General features: G+C 58.1%; 1 protein-coding gene across 3 annotated transcripts in view; it reads right to left on the bottom strand.

Moving 5' to 3' along the window:
* MPP2 (MAGUK p55 scaffold protein 2) overlaps positions 1–17,411 on the bottom strand; it is a 29,410-nt gene extending 11,999 nt beyond the window's left edge. The window contains exons 1-3 of one of the 3 annotated variants that reach the window (XM_008271563.5): positions 17,151–17,411; positions 14,554–14,616; positions 10,550–10,668 (exon numbers count right to left, since the gene is read on the bottom strand). In XM_008271563.5, the coding sequence (XP_008269785.2) occupies positions 10,550–10,668; positions 14,554–14,584 (150 nt within the window). In that variant the 5' untranslated portion in view covers positions 14,585–14,616; positions 17,151–17,411. Of the gene's footprint in view, positions 1–10,549; positions 10,669–11,722; positions 11,864–14,553; positions 14,617–16,834; positions 16,857–17,150 lie in introns of those variants that run through there. The other 2 variants (XM_070060633.2, XM_089316956.1) reach the window with 2 other exon arrangements.
* Positions 17,412–17,865: the final 454 nt, after the last annotated feature.

The raw sequence follows: 17,865 nt of genomic DNA, 5'->3' as shown, positions 1-17,865 counted from the left end.
AAATAAATCTTTAAAATAAAATAAAAATCCATAAGAAAGGTATTGTTTATCTTCTTAGGGATGATAATGGCAGTATGACTATTTTTCCAAAAAGAATCCTTATCTCTTGATATACTCTATACTGGATACAGATAAAACTGTATAATGTCTGAGACCTGTTTCAAAACAATTCCAGACAGAGGGAGGAGGGCAGAGGGATGGGCGGAAGGAGGTTGTTGAAGTGCGAGGAAGGACGAGGAGGGTGCAGGATGCATTTTTTAAATTTTGCAAAGCAGAAAGGATTTTTTGAGGAGGGGGGGCGGAGTTCCGTTATACCTCCTAGGGAATTACCAGCCCCAGGAGTCAGTGAGATGGACGCAGCCCAGGCACACAGCATACTCGGCAAAGGCTGAGCCCTCTGCCTTCTGCCCCTCCAGCAGGACGGTCAGCGCTTCAGATGCCCTCTTACGGCCTGGCTGGGCCACGTTGCTAGGGATGAGGCAGTGGACTGGGGACGAGGACCAGCCCCCGAAGAGTTTTCCACCAAGCCCACATCATTCAGCTCCACACAGCCCACGTGCCCCTGAACGAGGGCCGGAGTCACCGCTGAACCGGGACAGCGCGCAGACACTGGGGCTCCGGGAGCTGAGCACAGACGCTCAGGCAGCAGCAGTGTCACCAAGGCAGCCCTAGCGGGGCCAGCTGTGGCCCAGGTGTCCTCACTGAGTATGAGAGAGGTCGCTGGCTGGGCTCTGGCACCTTCTGCCCAAGATGGAGGACAAGCTTCCGGAGGAGACTCGCCTGACCAACAGGGGGCCAGGGCCTCCTAGGCCGCTTGCCACCCCTCCCAGAAGCCGAGCCATCCCTCCTCCTGTGGCCACCCCTGGGGAATCCTACCCACAGACACAAAACCCCACCCTCCCAGTCCACGGGAGACCTCCAGTAGTCCATCACTCAAACACGAACCGCTTCTGCAGGCTGAGAGGAACGGGTTCTGCCCGCATGGTTGAAAACACCCAGCCAGCAGCACAGTGCACAACTCCCTGGGGCTTCAGAAACCCAGACGCAGCCCCCGGACCCTAATCTGTTCTCGTCGCTGGCTTGGGCCAGGCTTCTCTGTGGTTAGGTGATGTTGAATCAGATATTTTTAACGCTACAACAAGGCTCAAGAACCCACCACCCAAACCAGGACACAGCGCGACAACCTCCTTCATGTCACCACATGCCTCTCGCACCTGCTCACCCACCCCTCCCATGAGGCTACACTTCCCTGAAATGAGTTCAGTTTTTAATGGAAAGGCAGAGGCCGGTGTTGTGGCGCAGCAGGTTAAGCTGCAGCTTGGACGCGTGCATCCCATATAGGAGCTGTGGTTCACGTTCCAGCTGTTCCCTTGCCATCCCAGCTCCCTGCTAGTGCACCTGGGAGAGGGCAGAGGATGGTCTACGTGCTTGGGCCCCGGCCATCCATGTGGGAGACCAGGATGGAGTTCCTGGCTCCTGGCTGTGGCCTGGTCCAGACAACTCTCTCTATCTCTCTGTCTCTCTCCACACCCCCTCTCCCCCTCTGCCTTTCTAGATAAATAAATAAAATTTTTATAAAGGCAATCATGCTATTTATAAATAAAACCCCTGGGGATCTGATACCTTCTCACGTAATATTACTAAGTGAGCACTTATTTCGCTTGCTGCCTTTGCCTCACTGTTATTACACTAAGACTTCCTCTTATTTTTTGCATCAAGTGATACAGCACGCGCTGCAGGATTAGGGGCACCGACCCCAGGACAGGACAGCGATTGGCGTTTCTGTGGCAACCATGTGTTTCATTCTGCTCCGAAAACCAGCCCCGCAGGCAGGAGCTCAGGCTCACCGCAGAGCAGAAGCCCGGGCCTGGGACACAGCGAGGTCCTGGCAGAGCCAGTACCAGTGCCCAGCTCTGCCCGCTGCGGCTCCAGAACCACAACACGGCCGTCTCTCTGCAAAGCGCTCCCTCCGCCTTCCCACTCGGACCCTGCTGATCTTGCCAGGAAACAGGCAGTCCTCAATGGAGCCCAGCCTCCTCACGAAATAGCTCAGAAGTAAAGGCAGTTCCTGAGCGTGGGACGCCAGGAGGGAGAGCGACTCTCCCACGTGCAGGGAAGAGCCGAGCTCTTGGGTAAGTCAAGCAAGCACAGCTCTGGCTTTGGCCAATGTGACGTTAGCAGATGTGATGTCTGGTAAGGGCCTGGGGCTTCTCCTGCCACGAAGACCTCTGGGCCACCACCTTAGAGGCCCAGCCATCCCAGCCCACCCAACCCACCTACAAACGCAGGAGATCTGAACCGAGCCAAGCGGCGGTTTGTGATGGAGCCCAAGTGACCGACATATGGCTCCCCACTACCGCCATGTCCCTCATCAGAGTCTCCCCTAGAAACATCTCCAGACACATAGTCCTCTAGGGCCCTGGCTGGCTGGGCCCACCCTCCTTGTGAACTCCAGTCCCGTGGCTATGACCACATTGTAACACCTCTCTATGGCTTCCAGGGGTGGACGTTGGGCCTAGCAGTGAAGATATCCATTAAGATGCATGGATCTGGACCGGCACTGTGACATGGTGGGTTAAGCCGCCTGTGCCATCAGCATCCCATATGAGAGCTGCTTCAAGTCCCACATGGGAGAGCCTGATGGAGCTCCAGGCTCCTGGCTTTAGCCTCGCCCAGCCCCGCCCACTGGCGATATCTGGGGTGTGAACTATGGATGGAAGATTGTGTGTGTGTGTGTGTGTGTGTGTGTGTAAAACTCTGTTTTTCAAATAAATAAATAAATCTTTGGGAAAAAGAAAAAGATGTCCACATCCCATATCGTAGTAGCTGGGCTCAACCCGGGCTCTGCCCCTGACTCCAGCTTCCTGCTAATGCAGACCCTGGGGGCAGCGGTGACGGCCCAGGTAGCTGGGGTCCTGCCACCCACAGGGGAGACCCGGATTGAGTTCCTGGCCCCCAGATTCCTGTGGCACTTGGAGGAGTGAACCAATGAATGGGAGCTCTCTGTCTCTCCCAAATAAATTTTTTGCAAAAGCACTCCCACATCCTTGATCTCCATCCAGCCCCACGGCAACTCTGAGACAGGTACTATTCTCACTCCTCAGAGGAAATAACTGAAACTCAGAGTGGCTGGTGGGCATAAGTCACACAGCCAGTCAGTGAACCTTCTAGACCAACCCTGCACTCTTTCTTCTTTATCTCCTGTGGATTAGTTCACACGCCGCCTTCACGTTCTTCCCAGATGTCACCGTGGGAATCATTTTTCTGAACGTCTAAATGCCACCTGCCTTGGATTCTGCACCTTGGCCTCGCCTGCTGCTGGATCCATGTCAGCCCTCCAGACGCCCCCCAAGCCGCCAGGGTTCTCCGAGTTTGTTTCCTGGGGCAGTTCCCTGGCCACCTGTCCACCCAGCCCAGCCCCTCCCTCACTGCCTGCAACACCCCCAGAAGGAGAGCCAAGCCCATCTCCTCAAGGGGTTAGCAGCCACCATGCTACAGTTCCAACCCGACCCCACTCCTGTGGGTCCCTGGCTACTGCATCAGGAGAATCAAGTGTTTTCACTTGAATATGTTTTTTTTTTTTCTTTTAAAGAGAAAGACAAGACTTCCCATCTACTGGGTCACTCCCCCAAAATGCCCACAAGGGCCAGGACTAGGCCAGGTCAAAGCCAGCAGCTGGGAACTCAACCTGGGTCTCCCATGTCGGTGATAGGGACCTAAGTACTGGGCCATCGCCTGCTGCCTCTCAGGGTGCCCCTTAGGAGCACTGAAGCTGAATCTTTGACCACAGTATTTTTTCTATCAGGGTAGAAATTTATTTATGTATGGACAATCATTAAAATTGGTGAGGAGGAGGAAGAAGGTTCCATCATCCAAAGAAAGTCATCGTCAAGCCCAGCTTGGACAGTGGGGACAGTGAAGGGAGAGACTGTATCTTTTGATGAGATAGATGGTAAATTTTTTTAAATATTTATTTTTGTATTTGAAAGGCATAGTAAGAGAGAGAGAGAGAGAGAGAAGAGGTCTTCTATCTGCTGGTTTACTCCCCAAATGGCTGGAATGGCCAGAGCTGGGCCAATCTGAAGCCAGGAGCCAGGAGCCAGGAGCTTCTTCCAGGTCTCCCATGCGGGTGCAGGGGCCCAGGGACTTGGCCGTCTTCTACTGCCTTCCCAGGCCATAGCGGAGAGCTGGATCAGAAGTGGAACTTCCAGGACTCGAACCGGCGCCCATATGGGATGCCAGCACTGCTGCCCCCTTCCTTTTAATGAGCTCATACAGGGACTCCATGCTTGTTTATTTCACAGCCAGACAGAAGAAATCACTGGATCCAGGAGTAAGGAATCTTTTTTCCTGCAAAGGACCATGTGGCTATTTACATCATTCAGGGCCACACAAAATCACCAACTTAAAAATGAGCATGCTGGGCCCGGCATGAGTCCTGGCTGCTCCACTTCTGATCCAGCTCTCTGCTATGGCCTGGGAAAGCAGTAGAAGATGGCCCAAGTCCTTGGGCCCCTGCACTGTGTGGGAGACCTGGAAGAAGCTCCTGGCTCCTGGCTTCAGATTGGCTCAGCTCTGGCTGTTGCAGCCATTTGGGGAGCAACCCAGCGGATGGAAGACCTCTCTCTGTCTCTCCCTCTCTACTTCTCAAATAAATAATTTTTTAAAAACTGTTTTTAAATGAGCCTGCTATAGATGTATGGACTTCTGAGTCTTGCCTGTGGGTGCCTTGGCAGGGCCAGGCCAGATGACTTCGCCAGCCCTATGAGAACTGGACTATCCGACCCTGAGCTTCTGCCACCTCCAGGGCCCCCGTGTCACTGTCTCCCTGTAGGAGCAGTAGCTAAAGTGACAAGAGACAAAGTGGCCCCAATGAAACCAACTCCCAAATCCACAGCAGAAGGTTACAGATGTCGGCATTCAAAATGCCTGCACTCAGCACTTCCAACGCCCAGTGTCCACCCTAGAGAAACGCACACACGTGTGCAGAAGCAGGTGGATGGAGGATGTCACCACAGCACTGGCCTTGACAGAGAAAACTCAGCAACAACAACACAGCTGTCTCTCAAAAGGGGGACTGGGACAGAAACTGGGCTCTATTCTTAGGGTAGAAAAGTCACACCACAGTTAAAACAAGCCTATCTATCTACACATACCCATACATGGCCAATAGCTCTGTTATCTGTCTGAGTTAGACGTCTCAAAAACAGAAGCGGCTAACGTTATCATCCCATTTATGTAAAATTTTTAAACATATATAACAGGATATTTCATTTACAGACAAGATAAGCCAGTGTTGGGGCTGGCGCTGTGGCACAGCCAGTTAACGCCCTGGCCTAAAGTGCCAGCATCCCATATGGGTGCCAGTTCAAGTCCCAGCTGCTCCACTTCTGATCCAGCTCTCTGCTATGGCCTGGGAAAGCAGTAGAAGATGGCCCAAGTCCTTGGACCCCTGCACCCGCATGGGAGACCTGGAAGAAGCTCCTGGCTCCTGGCTTTGGATCGGTGTAGCTCCAGCCATTGCAGCCAATTGGAGAGTGAACCAGGGGATAGAAGACCTCTCTCTCTCTCTCTCTCTCTCTCTCTCTGCCTCTCCTGTCTGTGTAACTCTGACTTTCAAATAAATAAATAAATCTTTTAAAAAAAAAAAAGATAAAAAGATAAACCATTGTTTACCTGTAGGGAGGGAAAGCCATGGAAATGAGGAAGGAGGAGGTGCTGCCTACACCCTACATTTGAAAAAGAAAGAGCAGGTGGTTGGACCAGCACTTAAGATACCTGCATCCCACTTTGCAGTACCTGGCTGTGATTCTTGGCTTGGGCTCCTGACTCTAGCTTCCTGCTAACGCAGACCCTGAGAGGCAGTGGCAATGGCTCAAATACCTGGGATCCTGCCACCCTCGTGGGAGACCTAGACTGAGTCCCCGTCTTTGGTCCCAACCCAGTCCTGGCTGTTGTGGGCATTTGGGGAGTCAACCAGCACTTGGGAGGGCTCTCCCTCTGTCTGTCTCTCTATCCTTCTCTCCTTGTCAGACAAATAAGAAAAAAGAAAGAAGAGCAACAACAAAGCCACTGTGGCCAGGATGAACGCCTTGCAGATGCATCCTCGGGTTTGCGCCCTGACTCTGGCCACACGCGGAGTCACGCAACAACTATGCAGAGAGCATCTGCTGTGTGCAGAGGCTGCTCCAGGTCCTGGTGACGCAGCTGTGCAAGGAACACTTCTGCCCTTGTGGGGCCTACACGCTTGGTATCTGAAACATGCACGATCTATCTCATACCTTTTCTTATTTTCATAAATGAGTGCAACCCGCAGTCACTGAGTGAAAAGGAAGCTGCCTTTCTCCAGTCTGCTCAGTTCTCTCTTCCTCAGAACCTCCCACTATTTTTTTTAGGATTTATTTATTTATTTGAAAGTCAGAGTTACACAGACAGAAGGAGAGGCAGAGAGAGAGAGAGACAGAGAGAGAGAGAGAGACAGAGAGAGAGACAGAGAGAGAGAGAGACACAGAGAGAGGTCTTCCATCACTGGTTCACTCCCCAGTTGGCCATGATGGCTGGAGCTGAGACGATCCAAAGCCAGGAGCCAGGAGCTTCCTCCAGGTCTCCCATGTGGGTGCAGGGGCCCAATGACTTGGACCATCTTCTACTGCTTTCCCAGGCCATAGCAGAGAGCTGGATTGGAAGTGGAGCAGCTGGGTCTTGAACCGGCACCCATATGAGATGCCAGCACTGCAGGCAGCGGCTTTACCCATTATGCCACAGCGCCGGCCCCAGAACCTCTCACTATTAACCCTCTCAGCCTCTCCACCTCCTGCTGCTAACAACCTCCCCCGCCCTAGCCATCTCACAGATGACAAGGTGACCAGGCGGGTCCCAGGGACTCGGCTCTTCCCCTCCAGCGGGACCTGGTCCTCCTCCACAGCCTGCCTGAGACCAAGTCCCCACCCTACCTGTAGAAAACCCACTGCCTGCTGTACTGCTCTTTCCCCCGAACCAACCATCGCTGCTGCTGCCAACTGCTATCACCCCCACCACCATTCCCTGAAGACCCAGGGGACTGCCTCGGTCATTGCCCCTCCCCAACACCCGCCATGGCCCCAGATCCAATGCCCACGTAGACACCACATCCACCCCACACTGAGCCTTCCACCCCAGACTTCTTCAGGGCTGACCATGACTGACCTGCCCACCACAGCCACGCGACATTGCCGGGTCATCCTCCCGGGAAATCTCCCACCTCCCGCCTCCCTCTCTCTGCCCTTGGCCTCTGCTGCTCCATCTATCCCGTCACTTACCCCCAAACACTGTGACCTCGGGGATCCCCCAGGCCTTTGCCCTTTCTCTCGCTGCCTCTCCATCCCCTCCCAGCCTGGGCCCCAGACAAGGCTCTGGGCTGCTCTCACCAGCTCCCTCCTTGCCCTCCCCTGTACCTCGGCCTTCATAATACACCCTGGGTCCAGGCCATCTCTTGTTTCTCTTCACCCTGGACCAATGACATGGCACTCGGGCTCTTGCCCGTCTGACTCCCACTGCCCGCCAGGGGCAAGCCCCACCTTCACTCGGAATCCCGCCCCCGACTCCATTCCCAGGAGGGGCCGCCCTACCTTTTCCACCCAGTTTCCCCGGCTCCCAGCCTTGCCTCAGTCGTGGGCACCCTCCTCACAGCCCACGAATCCCAGGCACCTTGCTACACCCAGCACCAATTTACACCAACACACCGGGAGCCCCATGACCACTGCTCCAAGCGCACCCCACATTGAACCACAGTCTGGCTTTCCCAACTGGTCTCCCCAGCACCGGGCGTGATCCTTCCAAGGTTCCCCATGAGGCTGCCAAAGGGGCGTTCCATGTGCCACCATCACAGCCCTGCCTGAAACCCACAAAGCCTCCGGACGCTCGCAGGAGGGTGCCCTGCGCACCCCCCATCCCGAGCGCACATGCCCTGTCTTGCACTTGAGCTCCAGCCTCGCACCAGCACTCAGAGCCCTCGAGCCCTCCTGACTGTCCTCACCCCGTCTTCCTGCTCATGTTCTTCCCATGGTCCAGGATGCCCGCCCTGTCCCCATTCGTCTACCCTCTGCTCAAGTGGCCCTTCCTCCAGGAAGCCTGCCCTGCCCCGAGAGGCTGGGGAAGGCACTCACCTGTCCGTTATGCTCCCCAAACCCCTAGTGCATTGGCCTCTATCACTGCCACTGCCAAACTGCTACATCATTCTCTCTTCCAGTGGGTCTCTCCCCAACCTGACACACAACAGGTGATCTTAAAAGGACATCTGTGTGGCCGGCACTGTGGCTCACTAGGCTAATCCTCCGCCTGCGGTGCCGGCACACCAGGTTCTAGTCCCTTGTCAGGGCGCCGGACAGAAAGCCATCCTGGCTTCGGATGCAGCCGGTGCATCGCACTGGCCGCAGCGGCCATTGGAGGGTGAACCAAATGCAAAGGAAGACCTTTCTCTCTGTCTCTCTCTCTCACTGTCCACCCTGCCTGTCAAAAAAAAAGAAAAGAAAAGAAAAAGAAAAGAAAAAAAAGAAAAAAAGGACATCTGTGGGCTGGCGCAGTGGCACAGGAGGTTAATCTTCTGCCTGCGGTACCGACATCCAATATGGGCACTGGTTCTAGTCCCAGCTGTTCCTCTTCCAATCTAGCTCTCTGCTGTGGCCAAGATGGCCCAAGTGCTTGGGCCCCTGCACCCACATGGGAGACCAGAAGGAAGCACCTGGCTCCTGGCTTTGGATCGGCACAGCTCCGGCCACTTGGGGAGTGAACCAACAGAAGGAAGACCTTTCTCTCTGTCTCTCCCTCTCACTGTCTGTAACTCTAACTCTCAAATAAATAAATAATCTTAAAAAAAAAAAAAGAAAGGACATCTGCAAGGGGCCAGCGCTGTGGTTTAGTGGGTAAAAGCCACCACCTGCAGTGCTGGCATCCCATGTGGGCACCGGTTCGAGTCCCGGCTGCTCCACTTCCAATCCAGCTCTCTGCTATGGCCTGGGAAAGCAGAAGAAGATGGCCCAAGTCCTTGGCCCCCTGCTTCCATGTGGGAGGCCCAGAAGAAGCTGCTGGCTTTGGATCAGTGCAGCTCCAACCGTTGTGGCCAGTTAGGGAATGAACCAGTGGATGGAAGACCTCTCTCTCTCTCTCTCTCTCTCTCTCTCTCTGCCTCTCCTTCTCCCTCTGTATAACTCTGACTTTCAAATAAATAAATAAATCTTAAAAAAAAAAAAAAAAAGGAGGGCCGGCGCCGCGGCTCACTAGGCTAATCCTCCGCCTAGCGGCGCCAGCACACCAGGTTCTAGTCCCAGTCGGGGCGCCGGATTCTGTCCCGGTTGCCCCTCTTCCAGGCCAGCCCTCTGCTGTGGCCAGGGAGTGCAGTGGAGGATGGCCCAGGTGCTTGGGCCCTGCACCCCATGGGAGACCAGGAAAAGCACCTGGCTCCTGGCTCCTGCCATCGGATCAGCGCGGTGCGCCGGCCGCAGCGCGTGTGCCGCGGCGGCCATTGGAGGGTGAACCAACGGCAAAGGAAGACCTTTCTCTCTGTCTCTCTCTCACTGTCCACTCTGCCTGTCAAAAAAAAAAAAAAAAAAAAAAGGAATCTGTAGGCCGGTGCTATGGCATAGCAGGTTAAGCCTTTGCCTGCAACACCAGCATCCATATGAGCACTGGTAGAATTCCAGCTGCTCCACTTCCGATCCAGCTCCTGCTAACGTATCTGAGAAAGCAGCAGAGGATGGCCCAGGTGCTTGGGCCCCTGTACCTCGTGGGAGATCTGGAACTCGTGGGAGATCTGGAAGCTCTTGACTCTGAAGCCTGGCCCAGCCCTGCCCATTGTGGCCATTTGGGGAGTGAACCAGTGGATAGAAGATACCTCCCTCTCCTCTCCCTCTCTACCTCCCTCTTTTTCTCTCCCTCTCCCTCTCTATCTCTCTGTCTCCCTCTCCCTGTGACTCTGCTTTTCAAATAAACAAAAAATAAATCTTTAAAAAATAAATACATCAGGGTTAGTTCTATGGCACAGTGGGTTAAGGCCCTGGCCTGTGGCACCAGCATCCAATATGGGTACCAGTTCAAGTCCTGGCTGCTCCACTTCTGATCCAGCTCCTGCTAATGCACCTGGGAAAGCAGTGGAGGATGGCCCAGGTGCTTGGGCCCCTGCACCCACATGGGAGACCTGGAGGAAGCTCTCGGCTCCTCGCTTCAGCCTGGCCCAGTCCTGGCTGTTGTGGCCATTCCGGAGTGAACCAGCAGATGGAAGATCTCTCTTTCTCTCTCCCTCTTTCTTTCCCTCTCCCTATACTCTGCCTTTCAAATAAATAAAAAATAATTTTTTTTGGACAGGCAGAGTGGACCGTGAGAGAGAGAGACAGAGAGAAAGGTCTTCCTTTTTCCGTTGGTTCACCCCCCAATGGCTGCTGCAGCCAGCGCACCACGCTGATCCAAAGCCATTAGGGCAGGAGCTGTGGCACCATTCGCCCCCATTAACACCAACCCTGATTCTGCCTGTGCCTCCCCAGGCACAGCCCCTGGGCCCCCTCCTGGAGTACTGTACCTTGGCCAGGGATCTCACTATCGGACTCTCCATAATGCCTCGAAGGAAGATCAGGTCCAGCTCCGCGGCCCCCGTGGCGCTGGGGAGAGATCCCAGATTGTCCAGGACCTGCTGCATGGCTGGGGGCAAAGGGCAGGTGGTCAGACGCAGGTGCCAGCAGGGCACAGCAGACACACAACACCGCCCCTCCCCCACCAAATCACAAAGACCACCCCTCCCCAGCAGCACTGCCCTCCCTGCCCAGCGCAGGCACCCCAGGCCCTTGAGTGCCTGGGACAGGGGTCCTAAGAGATGGGGGACAGTTTCCGTGGCCTGTTCTCTCCACCCTAAGCAATGGCAGCCTGGATAGGCTGGGAAGCTCCAAACAGCAGGAAGTGGACTCTGGGGGCGGGGAGAGAAAGGGAAGCAGGTGTCAGGTTCTTCCCTGCACCAGAGAGCCAGGGCCCCCTCAACCGGTAAAAATCAACGTGTAAGACACAAAGACCAAGCTGAGGCTCAGAACACGGGCAGGAGCTGGGGAAACAAGCACCCAGGGCTTCGGCCAGCTGGGGGCACCCAAAGGCAGAGGTCAGACCAAGTCCTCGCAGGAGTCAGCAAACTCTGAGCCTGGGTCAGGACACGAGGACGTCAGAAGCTGGGCCACAGCAATACCACCCAAGATCTGAGGATGGGAGGCGCGCATGCACCCGCCGGGGGCAGCGATGGGCAGGGGGTATCATTACTCTGCCACCCTGCCACCCACGCCTGCATCTGCCTAACAGCACCCAAGCCCTGAGGAGAGGGGGCAGATCTGCTTCCCCGGCACCTCCCAACGCCGCCAGTGCCCCCTCCTCCTGGAGGAGCGGGGGTGGCGAGAAGGGGGCTCTGAGGCTGCAGCTGGCAGAGACGGTCAGCGTCTCCTATCGGCCTGCTCTCCTGAGCCCTTTTGCCCCTGCCTGGGCTGGGCCCTGGTCAGAGACCTACAAGGTCCTCAGTGCGCTGTCCAAGGAGCCTGGACCCCTCCCATTCTGCCCGGTATGCTGGGAGCCCCCTCCGGGGTCACCCCCTCCCGCCCCAAGCCTGCCAGTTATGGGGGAGGGCTGACCAGAGCGCTCGGTGCCTTCCGCCCAAGCCCCCTCTCCAGATGCCCCAAACCCCGCTGAAGAGCAGGTGAAAGGGCCCGTCCTTCCCTACCTTCCCTCCGGAGCTCCGCTTCCTCAGAGGAGCCCAGGGACAGCCCCTCCAAAGAGGTCTCGCTGCCTGGGCTGCCTGCCATGGTGCCCCCAGCCCCGGCCCGGGCAGCAGCCTCCACACGCTCGCTGCCCGACCGCTGCTGCAGGCGGCAGCGCTGGAGAAGGCGGAACTCGGGGGAGCGCCTTCTGCAGAGGCAGCCAATAGCAAGGCTCGGACGCCCTGATCGCCCTGCCGATTGGCAGAGCCGCGCCGGGCGTTGTCGGGTGGGGTGGGGGCGGGAACGTGAGCAGGAGGAGGGCGAAGGCAAGGAGAGTACGCATCCAGCCCAAGGCCCGATGCCCGCGGTTTCAGTATCACTGTGGATGCGGAGGAGGGTTGGGGGCAGGGGAGGCGAAGTGTGATACCCCCTTAGGACAGCACGGAACTCAAGGGGTGAGGGTCCTGGGCCCATTTTGTCCATGCCCCCCCTCATTCCTGAAAGTCCCTTATCCAGCACGCTCCAAGCCACCTTCTCCCTGTGCCCTCTGTCCTCTGCTCTCTGTCCCGTGCCCAGGCCTCCAGGCCAGTTCTTTCACAATGACCCCCTCAGTCAAGGGAAGCCCCCAAGAGCAACACCCAGGCATCGGCCAGGTGGCGTCTTTGCAACCCAAAAACCTCCCTAGCAGCCGTGCAGCAACCCAAGGGGAGGATGGCACCACAGGGGCGGGAGGGGGCCAACCTCCACACCCCATCTCCTGCAGATTTTCTGGGGTAACAGGCTGATCCAGAACAGGGGGCAAGCCAGGCATCTTGGAACTGGGGAAGGGAAAGAAAAGGCAAGGGCACGTCCCTGCAGCAGGAGTAAGGGTGGGCAGGAGGGAGGGACTTGGCAATTGTCCCGGCCCCATGCCCCCACTCCTCTGAGACCCAGCACCCATGAGGTCACCACCAGGGCCCCACTGCAACCACCAGCCAGTGGGTCCCTGAGGAGTGGCACCAGGTTGCACTGCACCCTGGTTGCCATGGCAGCAGGCAGGCTTACACACCGGGACAGTAACCTAGGCATGCAGGAGAGATTTAAAGGGACAGCTCCACTGGAAAGCAGACCCACACCCCAGGCCTTGATGCAAAGAGAGGAGGGAGTCTCAGGAAAGGAGGCAGGCAAGACCACAGGTCAGGAGATGCCAGCGGTGAGACAGCTGAGCTCTCAGCCTGTGCTGCCACTCACAGACCCCCACCCCACCCCACCCCCGGGAAAGGGGCCCTTCCCCCTACTCAAGTAGAGTTGGCGTCTCTCTGCCAGGGGAATGCCCTCACACCACTCCCCTCCTTCCACAGTGGCAATGACCTACTGGGGGGGGGGGGGAGCGGGTCCTTGCTAGCTTCCCCCTTTGCCGAGCCCAAGGCAAGGGTTTTTCAGGGAAGGGCAAGGGCGGGGAGGAATAGCCTGGCTACAGAGGCAGGGGTGCAGCCGTCCCCCTATTAGTCCTGTAGGAAGTACAGTGACTGCCAGGTGACAAAGAGTAGGGGCCATGGCTAGATTTGGGGGGCCAGGTGGGAGCAGAGGGCTGCCTGTGCGTGTGTGTGGGGAAGCCAGAAGTAGCTGGTGGCACACCAGGGGAGCAGGGACCTGCACCCATACCTATACCCCTGGGCGCCACTCTGCTCTGTCCCAGCCACGTCCCCAGCAAATGGCCTACCGCAGGGAAGCCACACTGCTGGCCCGCTCCTCCCCTCCCCCCCACCCCCACCGGGCACTATTAATGGGTTTACGGGGCAGTCCCAGATTGAGAGGCCTTTAATCACAGGCTCAGGGATGGGTTTAATTAAACCGCTTACAGTGGGGCCCAGGCAGGCTAGAGCAGGGACAGAGCCCCGGGGGCCCAGCAGGCTGGACAGGAGGTGAAGCCTGCAGAAGCTGGGGACATTGGGACAGCTTCTCGGTGGCCCAGAGGGGTCTCTCCTGGCCAACTAGGCTGTCACAGTGTCATTCACGGCAGCGTTCACTTTGCGGGCTCACTTTCCCAGAGGGGGTGGCATCACGCTAACAGCATGGGGAGCGGGAACACGCGGCAGAGTCAGGGGCAGGGCCCAGAGCCGGGGTGGGGGTGGGGGTTGGGGTGCTGTACAGCCAGAGGCCAGGAGGCAGGGTTGCTCCACCAGCTGGGTGTAGCTGCTACAGCCCTAGAGAGCCTGAGCCCCTGGTGCCGCGGGATCGCTGAGTGCACTCAAGGGGGCCCACGAACCCCCACGAAGAGTCCACACGAGAACAACTGTCTAGGGCCGGATTCTCTGAGATCCAGGACCAGTGAAAGCTAAGAACTCCAGTGCGGTCCCATCGCTTCACTCTCATGGGAACTGGGACCCTCAAAGGCACAGGGTCAACGCCAGATGAGTCAGCCGCAGCACAGCTGCATCGCTGCACACCCTCCTGCCGGCGACCTGCCTTCCTGTCACAGCCTCCCAGTGCCACATCAGCCTCATCACGGAAGAGGCCAGGCAGCTCCAGAGCTTCCCAGCTCTCCCGCAGCTCCGCCCCGGCCCTGAAACTTCCTGAAGAACCGACCCCAGCATCCCGACCTGGGTCCTTGTCCCCACACTCCCAGCTCCCTGTGCCCCAGCACTCCGGGGCCCACCTCCGACACTTGCTGGGTGGGGGGACACCACACTGTGGACTTGGCCCCACAGGGACCCCCACGGAGGAGATGGCCAGAGAGGCTGCCTGAATGCACGGCCAAGCGGCTGTTCTCCTGGGAGCTGTGAAGAGCCTGGGGGCTGCTCGCTGCCCCCAATCCCTTGCCTGGCACCCTTGGAATCATGGGAATCAGCTGACATCCTCGCCCCCTTCTTACCAGATTCAGAGTTGGTGGCGGCAACTGGCATGGTGAGGTCAGCGAGGGCTGCAAATGTGCCTCCTGGAGAGGGGGAAAGAAGCATGAGAAAGAGGGGGGCAGAACCCCAGGGAGGGCCGGGGGAGGGTCTCCCCTTCCGGAGCAGGGTGGGGAGAGAGGCCCTGGAGCAGGGGGCTGGATTCCTGGGAGGCTGCAGAAGCAGACGCCATGCCCTATCTATTTCTCGGAGAAGGAGGATCAGAGGTTCACTGCATTGCCCTGGGTCACAAAGCTCCTAAAAAGAAGTTGGGGGGGGGGGGGCTCCAGAACTTGAATCAAAAGCAGGAAGGGTGACTGTTCCCTGACTGTAAGCTCCATGACAGCAAGAAGCTCATCCATTCCCCTTGACCCTGGAACCCAGGCCCAGTGCAGTGCGGGTGCCCTACAAACATTTGTGTCTGGGGCCAGCCCTGTGGCCCAGTGGGTTGAGCCACCGCCTGTGACATCAGCATCCCATATGAGCGCCAGTTCAAGTACCTGCTGCTCTGCTTCCTATCCAGCTCTCTGCTAATGCGCCTGGGAAGGCAGTGGAAGATGGTGCAAGTACTTGGGCCCCTGCACCCATGTGGGAGACCCAGATGGAGTTCCAGGTTTCTGGCTTCAGCCTAGCCAAGCCCCAGCTGTTGTACCTACTGGGGAGGGAGATCTCTCTCTCTCTCTGTAACAAGAGCTTTTAATTAAATAAATCTTAAAGAACATTTGTGTCCAGCTGACAGAATGATATCCTACCTCTTAAGGCCTCTCTCCCCTCTCCCCATCTTAGCCCAGAGTTGGGACAAGGTGAGCAGGGGGCTCCAGGTAGCCTGAAACATGGACTCCCCTTTTCCTGGGCTGGCGTGAGCTGCTGGATAAAACCCTAATTCCCCAGTTGCCATGATGACAGGGGGCAGGGGCTCACAGCAGAGGAGCAGGGGAAGCAGCCTGGCAATGCCCACTTTAGGACCAAATGCCTGCTGGGCCCCAGGGCGGAGGGGAGCCACAGCCACTTCATCTCCCTCCACCCCTAAAAAAATGTTTCTTGGGAAGACCTCTCTCTGAGGTCAGTAAAACCCTCTCTGCTCAGCTCCCCTCCCAGGCCCAAGCTTGTCACAAAGGTGAGAGGCAGGGCTCCCCTTCCTTCTGAGCCCAGAATGGGGTGCTCAGGGAGAGGAAGGACACCCCCCTCAGGCCAGCTCGCAGGCTGGGAGGAATGCCCAGGAGCCGCTGTCCAGCCAGGGCCTCTGGGGCCAATCCCTCCGTCCCTACTCCTGGAGAGCAGGGGGAGGGCCTGTTCATCCTCCCTCACCCCGCCCCCCCCCCAACCTGGAACCTGAGGCTCTCTCCTGGCTGACTCTGCTCCTCCCGATCAAGGCAGCCGCAGGGGCACAGGGAGCCTCCAGGCCTGGCAGGGGGAAGCAGCAGGAGGATCCTGCATGGAATCTCCTGGCCCAGAAGTCCTGCCCAGGCTGCCCGTTTTCTCCCTGGGAAGTCCTTTCCCACGGCACCAGCTGGCTCTGCCCCACCCCCACCCAAGCCCACAGGAGGACATCGGTGCCAGGCAAGCCAGCCTGGCTCTGTGCCAAGGTCTGGGGCCCAGGCCTGTCTCTGGGAACCCTCACCTCGGCTTCCAAAAGCCCGGGCCCAGGTGCCTCCTCACCCTGGCCTCCCAGCTCTCCCAGGCACCCAGTGTCCCAGGCACTGTCCTCTGGCTTCTCACCCCCCCACCAGCGATCCACATACAAAGAGGTGGGGAGGAGACAGGTCTGACAGAGGCGCTTTGGAGACGCACAGCTCGTGGGCAGGGCCGGACAGAACCGAGGGCAGAGGCAGGGGTCTAGAAGCAAGCCGACCTGCCGCCCCCACCCATCGACCCAGCCCAACACGCCCGGCGCTAGGACCTTGGGGGGGGGGCGTGTTTCGAGCCTCAGCGAAGGCTCCTTGCGCGGCCGCCAGAGACGGGGGATGAGGTCATTGAATACCCACCCCCCCTCACTCTAACCCTCATCCCCCCCTTCCCCAGCAGTTGCCCTAACTTTGCACACTGGCTCCCCGGCGTCCCCCCAACCCCCTGGCCCCCTGAACTGGCCCCCACCCACCCACCCACGGTCGGAGAGGCGGGAGAAACAGCTCGCCCCCTTCCCTCAACCCCTCCCAGGAGAAACGCAGGTGTCGGCCTCCCGGGGTCGGCAGGTTGCCTCAGGGACTGAGCGCCTCCTCCGTCTGGCTCGCCCACCCCCGGAAGCGCGAACCGCGAGATTCTTACGTAATGCCCGGCTTCCAGGTCCCCCCAACCCGCACAGCCCCCCGGGAGCGGCCGCGACGGTACTCAGACCCCCGCTTGGCTCCTCCAGTTCCCGCTGCCACTCTGGAGCGCTCAGCCAGGGGAGGGGGCCGGCGTCCGGGGCCAGGGGGTTTGGTTTTCCCTTTGAGCACCCCAGAAAGAGGGCCCGGGGGCGGGGGGCGGAGAAGAGAGACGGGTCTGTGGGGAAGGGACCCAGGGAGTTTGGACCCCAAGTGCCAGGACGGGAAGGAGGCAGGCGTCTGGGGTGCGTGCTGGCCCGGGGGTCGGGTTCGCGTACCTGCGCCCCGGGGAGCCCCTGGCTTGGGGCGGCTCCAGCGCAGCCCGGCGCTCGGCGTTTGTTGCTTGTCAATCGCTAGCCCGGCTCTTAAAGCGGCGAGGCCTCCGCGGCGCCAGGGGGCGGAGACAGAAGGGAGCGCGGGGAGGGCAATTCGGGGGAGGGGGCGAGAAAGCGTTCTGTCCTCGGCTGGCTGGGGGCCGCAGAGGTGGTGGTTAGGGGCTCAGCCCACGGCCCCCAGCTCCCTCCCTCTCGGAGAAGCACGGCCTGAGATCCGCGCGCCCGGAGATCCCTTAAAAGGGCCACGGTGAAAGCCACAGCCGAATGGGACCGCTCCTCCTCCTGGGCTTGCACCTGCGGTCCAGTGCTCGCCGTCCTCGTAGTCCTTCCCAGCGAGGGGACGGAACGGGAAGGCATTAGAGTATCAGCCTCTACGGGACTCCGGGCAGCTCGGAAGAACTCGAATGGTGGGTACCTAGATCTCGCTCTTTCAAGAAATTTGCAAAGGAAAAAAAAATGTATTCGTGAAGAGGTTGAGACTATTTTAGGTCTGCACAGGGGAGTTGATCTTTGCCTCTTTTGTTTCTTTGTTTAAAGCAACTCTGCCCTTCCTCAGTGGCATCCGAAAAAGCTAATAAAGGGTTAACCCCATGGTCAGCCTGGGCCCAACCTTGGGCTCCACCCAGACCTGCTGGTGGATGATAGCGCTGGAAACCGC

Source organism: Oryctolagus cuniculus, chromosome 17 (assembly GCF_051225735.1).
Source record: "Oryctolagus cuniculus isolate XC-2025 breed Fujian yellow rabbit chromosome 17, ASM5122573v1, whole genome shotgun sequence".
Lineage (NCBI taxonomy): Eukaryota > Metazoa > Chordata > Mammalia > Lagomorpha > Leporidae > Oryctolagus > Oryctolagus cuniculus.
Note: the sequence above shows the minus strand (reverse complement) of the source record. Positions and strands in the feature narration are given on the sequence as shown.